This window comes from Vombatus ursinus, unplaced genomic scaffold (assembly GCF_900497805.2).
Source record: "Vombatus ursinus unplaced genomic scaffold, bare-nosed wombat genome assembly UNPS02012082.1, whole genome shotgun sequence".
Classification (NCBI taxonomy): Eukaryota; Metazoa; Chordata; class Mammalia; order Diprotodontia; family Vombatidae; genus Vombatus; species Vombatus ursinus.
Window position 1 is genome coordinate 778,753 of NW_020951860.1, and position 16,091 is coordinate 794,843.

Here is a 16,091-nt window from a genome sequence, read left to right on the forward strand (position 1 = left end):
GGCCATGATATAAGCAGAGGGTGGATAGGGCCTACAGGGTGCATCAGTGCCTAACATCTATCTTTTTTTTTTTTCTACCTGTCCCTCATCCCTTGATAGTGAAGAACCAGGCACGATGGGTTCAGCAGTTCATCAATGACATGGAGAAGCTGTCCCAGGTGACCGGCGATCCCCATTTCAACATCATCATCACTGACTATAGCAGTGAGGACATGAATGTAGAGATGGCACTTAAGAGATCCAGTCTGCGAAGGTGAGATAGTAACATGCTGGCCAGTGGGAGAACCTGGGCATTTTATTTTTCTAAGAACCCAAGCAAATTGTTGGAGATAAAGCCAACAGGTAAACCCAGTCACCTCTGCTGTAGGGCTGGCTTCCACTCTAGGGCTATTTTCTCCTTTTGTAAGCCTGATCTCAGAGCCCCCACCACATTCCTGCCCTATTCCTGCTCAACATCTTCAGAGAACTTCTATCCCCAGAATCCAGGACTGAGCATACTGTCTAATCTCTCTTCTCTGCAGCTACCAGTACATGAAGTTGACTGGGAACTTTGAGCGCTCAGCAGGGCTTCAAGCTGGTGTGGACCTGGTGAAGGTAAAGGGGGCAGAAAGAATTTAGTCTTGAACTAGGGAAAGAGAAGAATAGGGTGGTACTGCTCCCTTTAAGCATATAAAGCTAACAATTTCACCAGCGAAAGGGGGTGGGAGCATTCTTTCAGGCCCACTAAGGTGGGCCTATCCCAGGAGGCGATTGGGTAACCCACGGGGTAGCCTGAATTTCTAGAGCAGCTGCTCATTTGCTCCTAGAAACTCTGTTTCATGGAAGACACAATCTTAAATGTGTCCATCTATTTCCTATTGGTTGGCAGCTCAGGAGAGGTAACTGATGTTGCATTAGAAAGGGATCTGAACAAAACTAAAGGAAGGAGGAGACAGGGGTGTTCTGGAGAGAGCTCAGATTGTTAAATTTCCATTATGAGCATTTAAACCCCAGAAATCAGCAAACGCTATAAATCAGGGTTTGATTTATTATTGCTTTGTTGATTGTCTGGAGTCTAGACTTAAGAAAGTGACAGAGAAAATATTGATAATGAAGATTAAGTGTTAGTGTGTTGTATGTAAGTTTTTTTCCCTTGGGAAGTGGGTTGTTTAACATTTACCAGCACACCTCTGGAAGGAGAGCTACCTGTTTGCCCTGGCAAGCTGACCTGATCCTATCTGCATCTGTCTCCAGGACCCACATAGCATTATTTTCCTGTGTGATCTCCATATACACTTTCCGCCTGGAGTCATCGATGTCATTCGGAAGCACTGTGTGGAGGGCAAGATGGCCTTTGCTCCCATGGTGATGAGGCTGCAGTGTGGGGCAACACCAAAGTGGCCTGAGGGTAAGTACTGACCCTGGCTGAAGAGAACCCTTGGATCATTCTCTCTAAGGCTAAAACAAGTCATTACCTTGAACTCTACCACTAATACCTAGCTGTGGTCTCTGCTCCCCTCATCCTACAACAGTAAACTATGTACTCTGTATATGTGTACTGAAAGCAACAACAATGGAACCAGACATCCATTGTAAGATTACACTCCTAGCTACCCTTATCATAGTTAAACCACCATCTTTGATCCATTTCTACCCTGCTAGGGAGGGAATCCAGGAAAAATATCAGCAGCCCAACAGCTTGTGTAGTTCTAAAAGCTTGGGATTCACCCCTGGTTCACAGAATCGCAGAAATCAATTCAATTCAATATGCTTTTAGTAAATATTTACCATATATAAGGCATTGTGCTAAACACAATAGATACAGAGACAAAAAGGAAAAACAGCCCCTTCTTTACATTATGTTGGAGGATATAGCTTGTAAACCGAATACAAGATGATTAGAGGAAAGAGAATGCTGACAACTAGGGGGTCAGCAAAGACTTCCTGTAGGAGGGGACACCTGATCTGAGGCTTGAAGGAGCTAAGAGTCTGAGAGAGGAAGGGGCTGTGAATTTCATAGGGGAGGGTGGCCAAAGCAAAGACTCGGGGACAAAAGATGGAATGCTGAATTCTGAGCATGGGAGGAAGGCCAGTTTGGCTGTGAAGTAGAATGTATGAAGGGACATAAATCATCTGGAATCAGAAGAATCTCAGATTTGGAAGAGACCCCAAATCCACCTAGGTTAACCTGCACCTGAATAGCAATCTTCTTTACAACATCCTGAACAAGTGGTTATCTAGACTCTACTTGAAAACTCCCAGTGACAAGGAACTCATTACTTTCCACAGTATCACATTCTACTTTTACAAAACTCTGTTAGAAAGTTTTTCCTTATCTAAAATTAGTTTCTCTTCAGCTTCTACCTATAACTTCTGGTTCTGGTCTTCTAGGTGGCATAGTGGGTAGAGCACTGGACCTGAGTTCATATCCAGCCTCGGAGATTTACTAGCTGTGTGACTCTGGGCAAGTCACTTACCTGCTATTTGCCTTGATTTCCTCATCTGTTAAATGCGGATAATAATAACACCTAGGGCAGCTAGGTAGTATAGTGGATAGAATGCTAGACCTGGAGTCAGGAAGACTTGAATTCAAATCCAGCCTTAGATATTTACTAGCTGTGTGACCCTGGGCAAGTCACATAACCTTGTTTATATCAGTTTCCTCAGAGGTAAAATGAGCTAAAAAAGGAAATGGTAAACCACTCTAGTATCTTTGCCAAAAAAACAAAACAAAACCCAAATGGGATCATAAAGAGTCAGACATGACTGAAAAATGACTGAACAACAGTAGTATCTACTTCCCAGAGTTGTTTTGATGATAAAATGTGATGATATTTGCAAAGTGCTCATGAACCTTAAGGCACTGTATAAATGTTTCATTATTATTATCACCATCGTCATCATTAGGACAAGCAAAATCAGACCAATTCCTTTTCACGTATTCTTCAAATACTTTCAGAATACTACATGTTCTCCCTAAGTTTTCTCTTCTCCGTGCTGAACAAGCCAGTTCCTTTAATTGGTGTTTTTATGCCACGCTTTGTAGTCCCCTCACCATCTTTTGGACATGTTTGCCAATGTATTTCCTAAAATATTGTCTCTAGAAGAACTGACTCCACACTTCTAATAATGCTTTTTTCAGCTTCTATGTCTCGCTGTTGGGCTTTTAGTCCACTAAAATCTCTTGTCTAGCTGTCCTTCCTCTTTCCCTCTTTTCCTCTCCGGAAGGCCAGCATTTCAGCTCCCTTTGGTACTCTAGAAAGAGCCTTCTTTAGTCTTACCTGAAGTTGTGAAGTCAGCTGTGGTCATTTCTCCCTCTTGGATCTGACTTGTAATGATCCTGGTCTGAGACACACATTTGGATGTTTCCTTCAAGTCATCCTTGATTGTCAGTCAGTGTCAGGCAAGAGGAAAGGCCTTTGGTTTTTCCTGATCCCTCAGAGCTGAGAGACTATCCTCAGATGTTAGGATAACTTTTAGAGAGTGGGATGAGGGAAAAGCTTGACTGAAGGGGTTGATTAAACCCTAGAGGATATCATTCAGAAAGACAGTCAGAAATCAAACCAAGACTACTATACCCTCATTCCTTCAGAAAGGGTCCTGGAACTTCAACCTAGGAGCTGCCCTCTTTCCCTTCCTGAAACTAAGTGGGAAGACTTCCCCTTCACTACCTTAAGCACAGTCCTGTTGGTATGAGGAGCTGAGTATCACCCTTGCCTCCTTGTTTGCTCTCAGGTTACTGGGAAGTGAATGGATTTGGCCTGCTGGGCATCTACAAGTCAGACCTGGACAAGATTGGAGGCATGAATACCAAGGAATTCCGAGACCGCTGGGGCGGAGAGGACTGGGAACTCCTGGACAGGTGATTTGGGAGGAGGGTAGGAACCTCAGAAGGAGGATAGGAAGCACTACTAGAGCTCTCTCCCCAGAAAGGAAGCTCTAGAAAGGGGGCAGGAAGGGCAAATAGAAGGTATGATGCCTGCCTTAGACAGAATAAGCTATCTCATTGGGCTCTAAATTCTTAGGAAGTCAGTCATTGTCAGTAAGTCAGTCCAAATTTATTGGGAGCCTGTTTTTAATTGCTCAGTCAGTCAGCAAGGATTTATTGAGCACCCAGATACAAAACTAAAAATGCACCAGTCCCTGCCCTCAAGGAGTTTGCATTCTATTGGGAAAGACAACATGTAGAATACATACAAAATATGTATAAGCTAAAAAAAAGGAAAGAAAGAAATTGGGGTGGGGCAGATCAAGAAAGACTACATGTAGGTGGTGCTTATGTGAAGTTTTTTTGTTTTGTTTTGTTTTGTTTTTTAGTGAGGCAATCAGGGTTAAGTGATGCCCAAGGTCACACAGCTAGTACGTGTCAAGTGTTTGGTCTGAGGCCGGATTTGAGCTCAGGTCCTCCTGACTTCAGGGCCGGTGCTCTACCCACTGCACCACCTAGCTGCCCCCATGTGAAGTTTTGAAGGAAAAAAGAGATTCTAAAAAATGGAGGTGAAGAGGGGCAGCTAGATGGCTCAGTGGATAGAGTACTGGCCCTGGAGTCAGGAGGACCTGAGTTCAAATGCGGCCCCAGACACTTACTAGCTAAGCTGTGTGACCCTGGGCAAGTCACTTAACCTCCATTACCTCCAAAATAAAAATGGAAAAAAAAAACCCTACAAAAAAAAAAAAGGAAATGGAGGTGAAATGGGAATGCATTCCAGGCATTGGGAACAGCCATTACAAAGGGGTTCAAAGATGAGACACGGCCCATTTGCCCCAAAGAGTGTGAGAAGGGGAGATGTATAATAAAGTTGGAAAAGTTAAGTTGGGGCTAGACTTTGAATGGCTTTAAATGTGGAACTTGCATTAGATCTGAGAGGAAATAGTGGTTTATTGGAGTAATATGGTCAGGTCTACCCTTAAGGAAAATTACTTCAGCATTTGTGTATAGGATGGATTGAAAGGGGAGAGACTTGAGGCTATTTAAGTAGTTCAGGGGAGAGGTGATGAGGGCCTGAACTGGGGCGATGACTATGTGAGTGAAGAGAAGGATAACAAGAGACATTGTAATATGGTGATAGAAAAGGACAATATTGGATAACTGATTGAATATGTGCTGTGAGGAGCAAAGGTTCATGCCAAGTTTGTGAACTGGAAGGATGGTGGTCCTGGGCAGAAATAAAGACTTTGGAAGGGGGATTAATAAATGTAATGAGTTCAGGTTTTGATATATTGAGTTATATATAATGCTTGTAAGACATCCACCTTGAAATATCTATGAATGGTTTGAAATGTTCAGCTGGCACTCAACAGGTAAGTTATAGATTTGGGAGTCATCTTGATAGAGATTAGAGTCAAACCCATGAGGCCTGATGAGGTCAACAAGTGAGAGAGTATAGAAAGAGAATAGAAGTGCCCTAGAATAAGGCCTTGGGTACTACCCAAATAGGGGGCACAATATGCCTGAATAATGAGCAAAGGAGACTTAGGAGAGATCAGACAGGTAGGAGGAGCTTCTAGAGAGAGCAGTGTCACAAAAACCCAGAGACAGAAGATTATGTAGGAGGAGACAGTGGCCAATAAGATCAAATGCATCAGAGAAGTCAAGAAGGATGGAGATCAGAAAAGGCCATCAGATATGGCAATTAAGACATCATAGGTAACTCTGGAGAGAGCAGTTCCAGTTGAGTGACAAGGTTAGAAGCCAAAATTCGAAGATTGAGAAGTGGGTGTGAGAGGAGAGACCACAGAGACAGGTGGAGAGAGATTTTTCTAGGTTTTTGACTGAGAAAGAGAGGAGAGATATGGGATGATAGTGTGAGGGTTTTTTGTCAGGCCTAGGAGACTGGGTCATTTTTGTAGGTAGCAGTCAATAGGGAGATATTGAAGATTAGAGAGAGGGGGATGATTGTGGGGACAGTCTGCTTGTGAAGATTGGAGGGAATGTTTGTTTGCCTTGGCAGAGGGAAGGGTCAACTCTTCATCAGAGACTGGAGTAAAGGAGGAGAGAATATGGGAAGGTGTTAAGGAGTTTTGAGAAATAGAGGAGAAGATAAGAAGAATCTCACAGTGAATGGTCTCTATTTTCTCAGTGAAGTATGAGGCAAAGTCTTCAACTGAATGAAGGGAGAGGCAATGACATAAGAGGCTTGAGGAGAGAAGAGATCAGGGGCAGCTCAGTGGAGCAGTAGATAGAGCACTGGTCCTGGAGTCAGGAGGACCTGAGTTCAAATCTAGCCTTAGACACTTGACACTTACTAGCTGTGTGACCCTGGGCAACTCACTTAACCCCAGTTGCCTCACACACAAAAGAAAAATCAATTAGGGAGAAGTAAAAGGCTTATGCTACTAGCTAGGCTAATCAGTAAGCACTTAAGTGCCTACTGTGTAACAGGAACTATGCTAAAGGCTCAGGATACAAAGAAAGGGAAAAGTTAGTACCTGCTTTTGAGGAGTTCACAATCTAATGGAGGAGACAGCATGCAAATAGTCATATACAAACAAGCTATATGGGCAGCTAGGTGGCTCAGTGGATAAAGCACTGGGCCTGGAGTTAGGAAGGTCTGAGTTCAAATGTGGCCTCAAGACACTTAATAGCTATGTGACCCTGGGCAAGTCACTTAACCCTGTTTGCCTCAGTTTCCTCATCTGCAAAATGAGCTGGAGAAGGAATGGCAAACCACTCCAATATCTTTGCCAAGAAAACCCCAAGTGGGGTCATGAAGAGTTGGGAATGGTGAAATGACTGAACAACAAACAAGCTATATACAAGATAAATAGGAAATAATCAACAGAGGGAAGGCACAGGAATTAAGAGGGGTTGGGGAAGGCTTCCTGAAGAAGGTGAGATGTTTAGTTGAGACTTAAAGGAAGCCAGGAAGGTCACTAGTTGGAGCAGAGGAAGGAGAGTATTCTAGGCATGGGAACAGGCAGAGAAAATTCCTGGAGCCAAGAGATTTAATGTCTTGTTCTTGGAACAGCCAGGAGGCCAGAGTCACAGGATCGAAGAGTATGTGTTGAGGAGTAAGGTGTAAGAAGACTGGAAAGATGGGGATAGGTTATAAAAGGCTTTGAATGCCAAACAGAACATTTTGCATTTGATCCTGGAGGTGATAGGGAGCCACTGGAATTTATTGAGTAGAGAGGAGGGATGACATGGTCAGATATGTGCTTTAGGAAAATCACTTTGGGGACAGCTAGGTGGCACAGTGGATAGAGCACTGGCCTAGGAGTCAGGAGGACCTGAGTTCAAATCTGGCCTCAGACACTTGACACTAACTAGCTGTGTGACCCTGGGCAAGTCACTTAACCCCATTGCCTCACCAAAAAAAAAAAAGAAAGAAAGAAAGAAAGAAAAAGAAAAAAAAGAAAATCACTTTGGTGGCTGGATGGAGGATGGATCATAGAGGGGAGAACCTTGAGGCTGGCAAACCTTCCAGGCAATTGAGATAATCCAGGTGTGAGGTGACGAGGGCCTGCTCCTGAGTGGTGGCATTGTCAGAGGAGAGAAGGCTTAGTGGAGGGTTGTTGAAAAGGTGAAATTGGTAACTGCTTGGATGGTGGGGTGGGAGGTGGTGAGAGATTAAGGATGATGCCTAAGTCGCTACTATTTATAATGCAGGGAAGTATATTAGTTTTCTTCTTATGTGTATATTATCTCTTCTATTAAATTTTGTGTGTATACTTTATCCCTCTATGTTTTTGTTTTTGTTTTTTGTTTTTTTTTTTGCTTTTTTGGTGAGGCAATCGGGGTTAAGTGACTTGCCCAGGGTCACACAGCTAGTAAGTGTCAAGTGTCTAAGGCCGGATTTGAACTCAGGTCCTCCTGATTCCAAGGCTGGAGTGTTATCCACTGCACCACCTAGCTGCCCCCCTCTATGCTTTTTATTTCCTATATAGGGCCCAGTCATTTTGAGCACACAGGTATTCAATATGTTTGCTGATTGCTTGGTTGGAGAATTAGACATATGGTCCCTGCCTTTGTTACAATCTCTCTTGTTAATTATACTGTATCATATACAACAAAGTGTAAAATTCTAGTTTGGGGGTTATAAAAATAAATGCTATAGGAGGCCAAAGAATCAAAAGAGCCATTAAAACTAGAGTGAAATCAAGAAAGGCTTCCCGCAGAAGAGTTGGACTTGTGCTGGGCCTTAAAAGTGTAAGGGTAGGCAGAGAGAAAGGAGAGCATTCCAGCTTAAGGGAGAATAAAGGCAAGGAAATAAAAGTGATGACGGTGTGTTGAGACGATGAAGGAACTGGCCTAATGGAGTCAAGGGAGCATGTAAGGGCCTCCATGATCTTATGGAGGGTCTCAATTGCCAGGTCTAGGAAATTTATACTTGGTATTAGAGTGTAAACTTCTTGAGGGCAGGGACTGTCTTTTGCCTCTTTTTGTATCCTTAACACTTAGCACAGTGCCTGGCACATATTAGTCACTTAATAAATGTTTATTGACTAACTAAATGATTGATATGGTAGAAAATAAGGAGCTACTGACAGTTTTTGAGCAGAAGGATAACCCGAGGAAAGCATTATATAGGGTATCCTGAAAGTCTTAGTGCAGTTATTTGGGGCACCCTGTAGAAAATAACATTGCTTCATGCTTGTTTGAGAGAGCAGAATGAAATCAAAGGTGATACATCTCTTCCTGCCCACTCCCATTTCATTGCCTTTCTCAGTGGCCCAGGGAGGCTTCTAAGGCTTATTGAAATATGAGTGCCATCTGATTCCAGCTATTTCTACCTCTAGCCAGAGATAACACAAAAGGCAGCAGGACAGGCACTCGCACGCCCAGTCCTGATGACTGGGGACATGAAGGAGGAGATTGTATCGGTACTCCAACCTGGGATACTGATGGAGGTAGAATTAGTAGAGAAAGTATGAGCAGGACCAGGAAATATGGAGATGAAGATGAGGAAACTCCCTTTGGTAGGCTAGCATCTTTTCTACCACTTAGAATCTTAGAGAGTTGCCTAGAACACTGAGATGTTAAATGACTTGCCTGGTGTCACATAGGAAGTATGTCTTTCTGGCTTCCTGGCTTCCTGACTTCAAAGTCAGTTTTCTGTCTCTCCATTATATCTCTTCTATTCAGAGCTCTATTCTAGGTACAGAGGGGCACACAGACTCCCCTCTTCCCATGGTCACAGGGGTGTCCGGAGGGTGAGATTGATTAGGATGATCCCATGACAGAGAGAAGGTTTAAAAAGGCCAGTGAAGGTGGCCCTAAACTTCCCACCCATCTCTAGTGAGCCTAGCATTCTCCATCTGTCCCATTGCCCTCTAGAAGATGAGCTGAAGAACCATCTGCCTGTGGACATTTCCCTAGTGTGTGCAGGCCCTCAGAGGAAGGCCTAAATGTAAGGGAGAGACCTCATTGTGAATGGGGATATTTTCTTTTTTTCCCCTTTTTTGGTGAGGCAGTCAGGGTTAAGTGACTTGCCCAGGGTCACACAGCTAGTATGTGTCAAATGTCTGAGGCCAGATTTGAACTCAGGTCCTCCTGACTCCAAGGCTGGAGCTCTATCCACTGTGGAACAGGGATATATTCTTAAGGGCCCCAAGATCTTCCCTATATCTCCTTGCCACTTATGTTGGTTTCTCCTGTCTCTCTCGGTTCTTCAGGATTCTACAGGCTGGCCTAGAAGTGGAACGTCTCTCCCTTAGGAATTTCTTCCATCGATATCACTCCAAGCGGGGCATGTGGAACCGTCGCCAGTTGAACATGCCATGATCTCAGAAGGATGCCCAGGCAGAACTGACTAATTCCTGCCTCCTGACCTGCAGATGCTTCCACTCCTGCCCACCACTGGAGGGGAAATGAGAATGAATAGGAGGAGTGAGCCAGCACCCCCTCACACCCTGCCCAACACTATTGAGAGCCATCTTGCCACCTGTGGACCTGAATGTGGAGTCTGAATAGGTGGCAGTGTTGTAATCTCCCCCTTCCTTTGACAGGAAGGATTTCTAAGTGGAGGGTCTGTGGAGGGTGGTAGGGTCCAGGCCTGGGTGGCAAAGTTGGAATACCTCTTCAGGAAGTGGAAAGTGGCAAGGGAAGGAGCAATTTGTTCACCAGATAAGAAGCTTTCCACAACCAGCTGGCCCTTTGTAGGGAGCAAGACCATGAAACAGAGACTTTCTCTTTAAAAAAAATTATTGGTTGGTGGTAGAGGGGTGGGAGGTGGTATCTTTCCACCATATTCTCTCAACCAACACAGACTATGAGAATCCTTGATTTCTCAGATGGGAAAACAACTCCCCAGGGGGATGAGGTGGTACCTTTGGGGAATATTCTCAATAGTGGATCTCTGACCCTCTACTATGTCATGTTGTTTCCCCCATGCCTTCCCCAGAAGCTCTCTTGTGATCAAGGTTGAAACCTTATTGAACACACTCCAAGAGTCAAGCCTTCTCAAGATGGGGACCCTCCCTGCCTCAGCCTATATCCCTGTCCCTCATTCCTCCCACAAAAAGACCGAAAGCAAGTGCTTCCAATCACCTGACTTGGCCATCAGCAACAGGGCATTAACCTTATCCAGTCAGAGAAGCTGAGCTCAGGCTGGCCAGAGCACAGGGCTGAAATCCCCACCCCACCACTCCTTTGGGGCCAGTAACCAATATGGAAACTACAAGGAGTAGGTTTTAAAGGGAAAGTGGGAGTCTGTTGAGTTCCAATCCCATCCCAACCTCCCACCTTCACCACTGGATTTGTAGACTATTTTCTGCAGAGCAGAGGAATAGAAAGTCTCTTCTCTAGGGGAAGCTAGTGGAGAGGAAAAAACATGGGAGGGAAGCAGGAAAAGGGAACTGCTGGTCTATGCAGATGTACAGGAAGGGGTTCAGGTACTGTTTATTCCTCCTCAGCCTTGGTATTTTGAAATATTTCCAGATAGGCACCCGGAAAAGGTAAGGATCACTCTGAATTAGCCGAAGCTCCTGGAACTTGGCGTGAGAGGAACAAGAAGGGAGGAAGCTCCTCCTCTAGAGTAGGGAGAGGAGTAAGGAGACTAAGTGAAGAGCATCATTAGGAGCACAGCCCTTTGGCCCATTCACCAGGCTTCTACCTCTGCCTGCTGTTCCCCACATGGTCATTCCATATGAATCTTGCACTAATCCTCAGGCTGCCTTTGTGACTGGGAATTCTCCTGCTGCTGCATTCACCAATGGTGCATTCAATACTGAGTCTCAGTACTCCAGTGTCTGTCTAGGTATGTGAAAAAAAGAAGGAACCCCCTGGTTAATGGGAAGGGAATTAGGGGGAAGTGAATCAGGGTCCAAGACCTCAGCCTATAGCTGAACTCTATCCCCAGTCAAACCTGCTGCATTCTGAACAGAGCCAATGACAGAGAGAAGAAGAGAGTTGAGGTTGTCCGTGTGAGATGTTCATTTTCTCTCAGAGTAGTTTTCCTCTGCAGAAACTTCTTTGAAAGGTCTGAAATAGGCTTTGACTGGCAAAAGCAAATTGGAAATCACCCTCCTGGTTCATCTTCTCCTTCAGATTCCCAGAGCCCCTGCCCCAACCTCCCAGTCCCACACCCTAATTTCCTTCCCTGGACCTTGAACCTAAGTGCCTCGTGTCTGATTTCTGTACTGTTACCTCTGTACCATCTGCCTTAAGAAAGAGAGGCCCCCTAGGTCTCTATTCTATAAAAGAAAGAGTGGGTTGGGGAAAGAAAAGGCTAAATACAGCATCTTAGAAAAATCCAGGTCTTGTGTTTTCTTCTTACCTATCCATGCAGGGAGGGTTTGGGATGAAGGGTATCATGGCCTCTGTCTCATGTCTGTCAGCCGTGTCTCACATCCACCAATGGCTATGTCAAAGATATCAGTGCTACCCTCACATGTAACAATGTATTAGGTGTCTGCTATGAGTGACTATGTTCCGTGGGATTATAAAGGGAGAAGAAATGGTCTCTGCCCTCAGTTAATAGGATGATGCAGTGGAAAATCAGCAAACTTGTTCCATTGCTCTGACACTACCTTAGCTATATGGCCATGGGCAAGTTACACTTAACCTCTCTGAGTCTCAGTTACCCCATCTGCAAAATGGGGCTAATAAGCATGGTGCAAGGTGAGAAAGTTCAATTCCAGTCTCCTCCACTTACTACCCGCGTTACCAGATGTTCTGTTTCCTCATTTGTAGAATGAGGGGGTTGGACTAGGTGAACTTTGGATTCAGTCTATGACGCTATAAAATCACCTTTCAGGCCTGAAAGTACTGTGTAAATGTGAGATCATTATTATTACCTACAGCCAATGAGTGCTGAGCCTCTCCCTTGAAAGCTTCCGTCTAGAAGCTTTGAGCATGGGGCCAGGCAGATTTGGAGAGAGTAATGACCACAGCTTATTCCAGAATAATCCTATTTGGTCAGTTCTCAATGGTTCACATTGATTGGAAGGAGCTATGGTTAGGATTGCCTTAAAGCAGCAGATACTCCAAAAATGACTTCTATCTGGATTGGGGATACATTTTCTGATCTTTCTATAGGTACTACACAAGCAAACTCAGTGAAACGACCCGGATTCAAGTTGAATCTCTACCTCTGTGAACTTGAGCAAGTCACAACCTCTCTGGACTCTAGGTTCTTAATTTATAAAATGAGGGCCTAGATTACCTCTCTGGCACCTTCCAACCCTCACAGTTTACAAGTTGCTTTTTCTGGTTGTGCTTGGCTAATGCTAAAATCAGTTTGCATTCTCTGAGCATGTCTTAGCAGCTGTGCGGGGAAACTGGAAGGAAAATGGTATGCTATTGGGGAAAAAGCCAAACTTTGATTAAAATTTTGCTATGGTAATCCACAAAATGGATAATGCACCCATGAATGATCAAAAGTTGACAGTGCCTGAAATCAATCTGGCAAACCTCTAGTGCAAGGCTGCCCAAGCAGGGAGGGAGAAACTATTTGACAGTGGAATTCTAAGGAAAAGGGCTGATTTGAGTAGTCTTCTCTGTCTCAAGGTTCTAGGTATGTTCTCTTCCAGAGCTGGGTAGTGTAATTGAAGAAGCCTAAGACTGCCCTCTTAAATGGACATACATAATTAGCAGTGTGGTTTGGTGGAAAGAGCTCTAGAGTCAGAAGGCATGAGGTCAGATTCTGCCTCTGACCTGATACCTGCATGTGTGTGACTTTGGGCAAGTTACCTAAACCTCCCTGGGCCTCAGTGTCCGCATCTGTAAAATGGCAGGTGGGGGGTGAGGTTGGACTACATGACTTCTGAGGTCTCTTCCAGTTCTAAATCTGAGCTTATGAACTGAAAAGTGCAAAGACTGTCATGTAGTCATTGGTTTAGCAGATCTCTTTATAGTTAGAGATTGCTCTTTTCTCTTTAGAGAGAGGAGGATGGCTATGGAATAGGGAAAGGAATATGGTTGACCTGGAGGCAGTAACTCCAGACTCATGCACCTTGTGGCAGCTGGGGGTTTAGTGTCCCCACCCTGGGCACAAGGCATCCACAGCTACCAATACAGATGTCATGTTGACCAACAGAACCAAATACTTTAGTATTTGAGCTTGTATTGGAGATGAACACTTCCATGTTGGGAGCCTTCCCAGGTGCTATCAAGAAGGCCCAATGAGCTGGGCAGAGGTCCTCAGAGCTGGCAGAAGTCAAAGAGAAGGGAAGTAGAAAGAGCTCCAGGGCCCTCACCTGTAGGAGAAACAAAGAGAGAGGTGAGCTGGGGAGGTGGTGAGAGTGGCATGAAAAACTTTTTACTTCCTTTATTCTCTTCACTATAGGAGCTGACCACTCCTAACCAGGAGAAAAACTTAGGTCTAGGAGAGAACAAGTGTCTCACCCTGACCACCACATAGTGAGTCTAAGACAAGACAAAGGGAAGTTTCCTTCATAACTAATTCCTAGAAATTGCTGAGGGGCCTGCCCCCAGACTCTCCTCTTATCCTCTGTTGCTGCTCCCCTTCATAATATGACCTAACCCTCCCCCATCTCCTTATTTAGGCCCTTTCCCAAGCCTCACCCCCTAAACTGGTGTTTAGGCAGTACTTTCTTGTTCTGCAAGGATCCCACCCTTCCCCCCCCCACTCTCCCCGAGGCCAGGGAGCAGACCACGTGTGTGCTTGAACAGTGTCCTTCCATCCTTTATCCTCACCTAGGCCCCAGCTAGATTCAGTAGGGTCTGGGTGTGGGCCAGGGTTGCCCTATCTTCTGCACTCCAAAGGCCGTGATGAAAATGTTGATGATGACAGTTATGAAGACCATGACCATGGTTGTGTCGTTGAGCTGGTTTAGCCGCTGTTGTTTTGATGCCTCATTCAAATTCATTCGGGCTGTAGAGGATTGGAAAAGTAGGGGAGATGAGTGGGTATAATTGTCGGAGCCAGAGGCCACAGATGGGCATCTCTCTTAAAGCCTCACAAGCTAGAACCATAGACTGGAGCGCTAGGTGCAACAGTGTGCATAGGGTAGGGTAAGGCAGTCAGAAAGCTGAAATTTCTGCTTCCCCAACACGGGCCAGTATCTGGGGCTTCTATAAGGCGATGTCTAACAGCTGTAATAATACTTATATTTACATAGTATTTTGTAGTTTATAAAGGGCTTTCACAATTTGACAATCATCATCATCATCAATGATAGAACTTTAAGGTTTGCAAAGTGTATTATCTTACTGGATCACAACAAAGCCTTGGCTAGGCAGCAGGCCATGGCAACGAAATTGCCCACCACAGGTTGACTTCAAGAAAGAGCCCAACAGAAGACTGAAGGTTACATAAGTTATGGAGGGGCAGGGGAGATTTTCAGTGACATGCCAAGATTGAACAATGTCTTCTTGACGTTGCAAAGTTATTGCCTTATAGTGGAGGAAGGTTGATATCCCTTCTCGCAAGAGAAGGTAAAAGGGACAATGGAAAGCCCCAACACCAACCTCCCCTTCTCTCCCCTCCCCAATCAGTGAGAATAAAATGTTCTTTTAAAAACTGAAGAATCTAAAACTGAAAGCAATCTAGGAAAAATCAATTCAAGAAAAAAAAAAATCTGGGGAAGCTATCTGGTGGGAGAGAGATTTGTTCTTTTTGGTTCCCAAGTGAAGAATTAGGAGCAAAGGGCGATAGTTTTAGGGAAGTAAGTTTAGGCTTAACGTCAGAGAACAATGTCCTATTAGTTAACCCAAAATAGAATTGGCTGTGTTGGGAGGTAATATGTTCCCCCTTGCTAGATATCCTCAAGATGCAACAAGGAACAGCTCTTTCAGTATCCCTGGTTCCTCACCAGTTATGATGAGGAGGATCCCAATGACCACCTGCAAGAGGAGAGAGATGCTGAGGAGGGTGACCAGGACTATGTAGTAGGGGGAGGATGGTTCCTGCTCCAGAACAGCCTTCAGACGAGTGGCATTGGACATGAAGAGAGCCACGTCCAACATGCTCTCCGAAACACTCTTTTTTGTGGCATAACGGTTAAAGTTGATAGGCAGGTCCCTCCTAGGGCTGGGATTCCTAGGCTACAAAGAAGAAGAAACAAAGTTAACCAGGAAATCCCAGGATTTAGTGCAGCAGGAAAAGCCTTGGGTTGGGAGTCAGGAGACCTGAGTTCTAATCTAGACTCTGCAGCTACTTTGCTGTGGGATCCCAACAGGATCATATCACCCACTCTCTGCACCTCAGTTTTCCCATCTATAAAACTCTTTAGAGTTGGAGTATTCAGTTTCTAGGGTCACTTATCACTTTAACACTATGAATTCTAATACTGAGAGTCTATGACTAGTGTTTTAGAGAATGCTCTTTCTACCCTACACTTAAATACACACACACACACACACACACACACACACACACACACACACACACACACACACACATACACACACCCCCTGTGAAATGCTCACTCCACTTCTGGCTTCCCTGCTTGACCTCAACTTCCAGGTTTCTACTCCTTTCTCTGATTGAGACACTTTCCCACAGTAGTGGGGGTGGGGGAGGGCATGCCCAGAATCCTCCGTATGAGAATCACTTGAAGGAACTGGGAATGTTTAGGCTACAGAAGAGATTTGTGGGGAGGGAAAGGCATGATAGCTGGCTTCAAATATTCCAAGAGCTCTTATGTGGAAGGAGGGATTAGATTTGTTTTGTTTAGACATGGAGGGCAGAACTAGGGGAACAATGGGT

At 44.8% G+C, this 16,091-nt stretch overlaps 2 protein-coding genes across 2 annotated transcripts in view; one reads left to right on the forward strand and one right to left on the reverse strand.

Moving 5' to 3' along the window:
* Window positions 1-11,675, forward strand: part of B4GALNT3 (beta-1,4-N-acetyl-galactosaminyltransferase 3) — a 148,567-nt gene extending 136,892 nt beyond the window's left edge. Inside the window, exons 16-20 of the mRNA XM_027857354.1 lie at window positions 100-253; window positions 522-594; window positions 1,234-1,387; window positions 3,715-3,841; window positions 9,595-11,675. Coding sequence (XP_027713155.1) covers window positions 100-253; window positions 522-594; window positions 1,234-1,387; window positions 3,715-3,841; window positions 9,595-9,703 — 617 coding nt within the window. The 3' untranslated portion in view covers window positions 9,704-11,675. The remainder of the gene's footprint in view (window positions 1-99; window positions 254-521; window positions 595-1,233; window positions 1,388-3,714; window positions 3,842-9,594) is intronic.
* Window positions 11,676-13,344: 1,669 nt separating this feature from the next.
* Window positions 13,345-15,364, reverse strand: NINJ2 (ninjurin 2). Its single transcript, XM_027857284.1, has 3 exons — window positions 15,196-15,364; window positions 14,078-14,255; window positions 13,345-13,617 (listed from the first exon to the last, which is right to left on the reverse strand). Exons 1-2 carry the CDS (start codon window positions 15,347-15,349, stop codon window positions 14,095-14,097), a joined length of 315 nt encoding a protein of 104 aa, XP_027713085.1. The 5' UTR covers window positions 15,350-15,364; the 3' UTR covers window positions 13,345-13,617; window positions 14,078-14,094.
* Between the last annotated feature and the right edge of the window lie 727 nt (window positions 15,365-16,091).

What these genes read in the sequence shown, in the direction of transcription:
- NINJ2 (XM_027857284.1), bottom strand. Translation starts at nt 15,349, where the DNA reads ATGTTGGACGTGGCTCTCTTCATGTCCAATGCCACTCGTCTGAAGGCT. An exon ending in GATCCTCCTCATCATAACTG is followed by an intron (nt 14,256 to 15,195) that starts GTGAGGAACCAG and finishes AATCCTCTACAG; the next exon opens with CCCGAATGAATTTGAATGAG.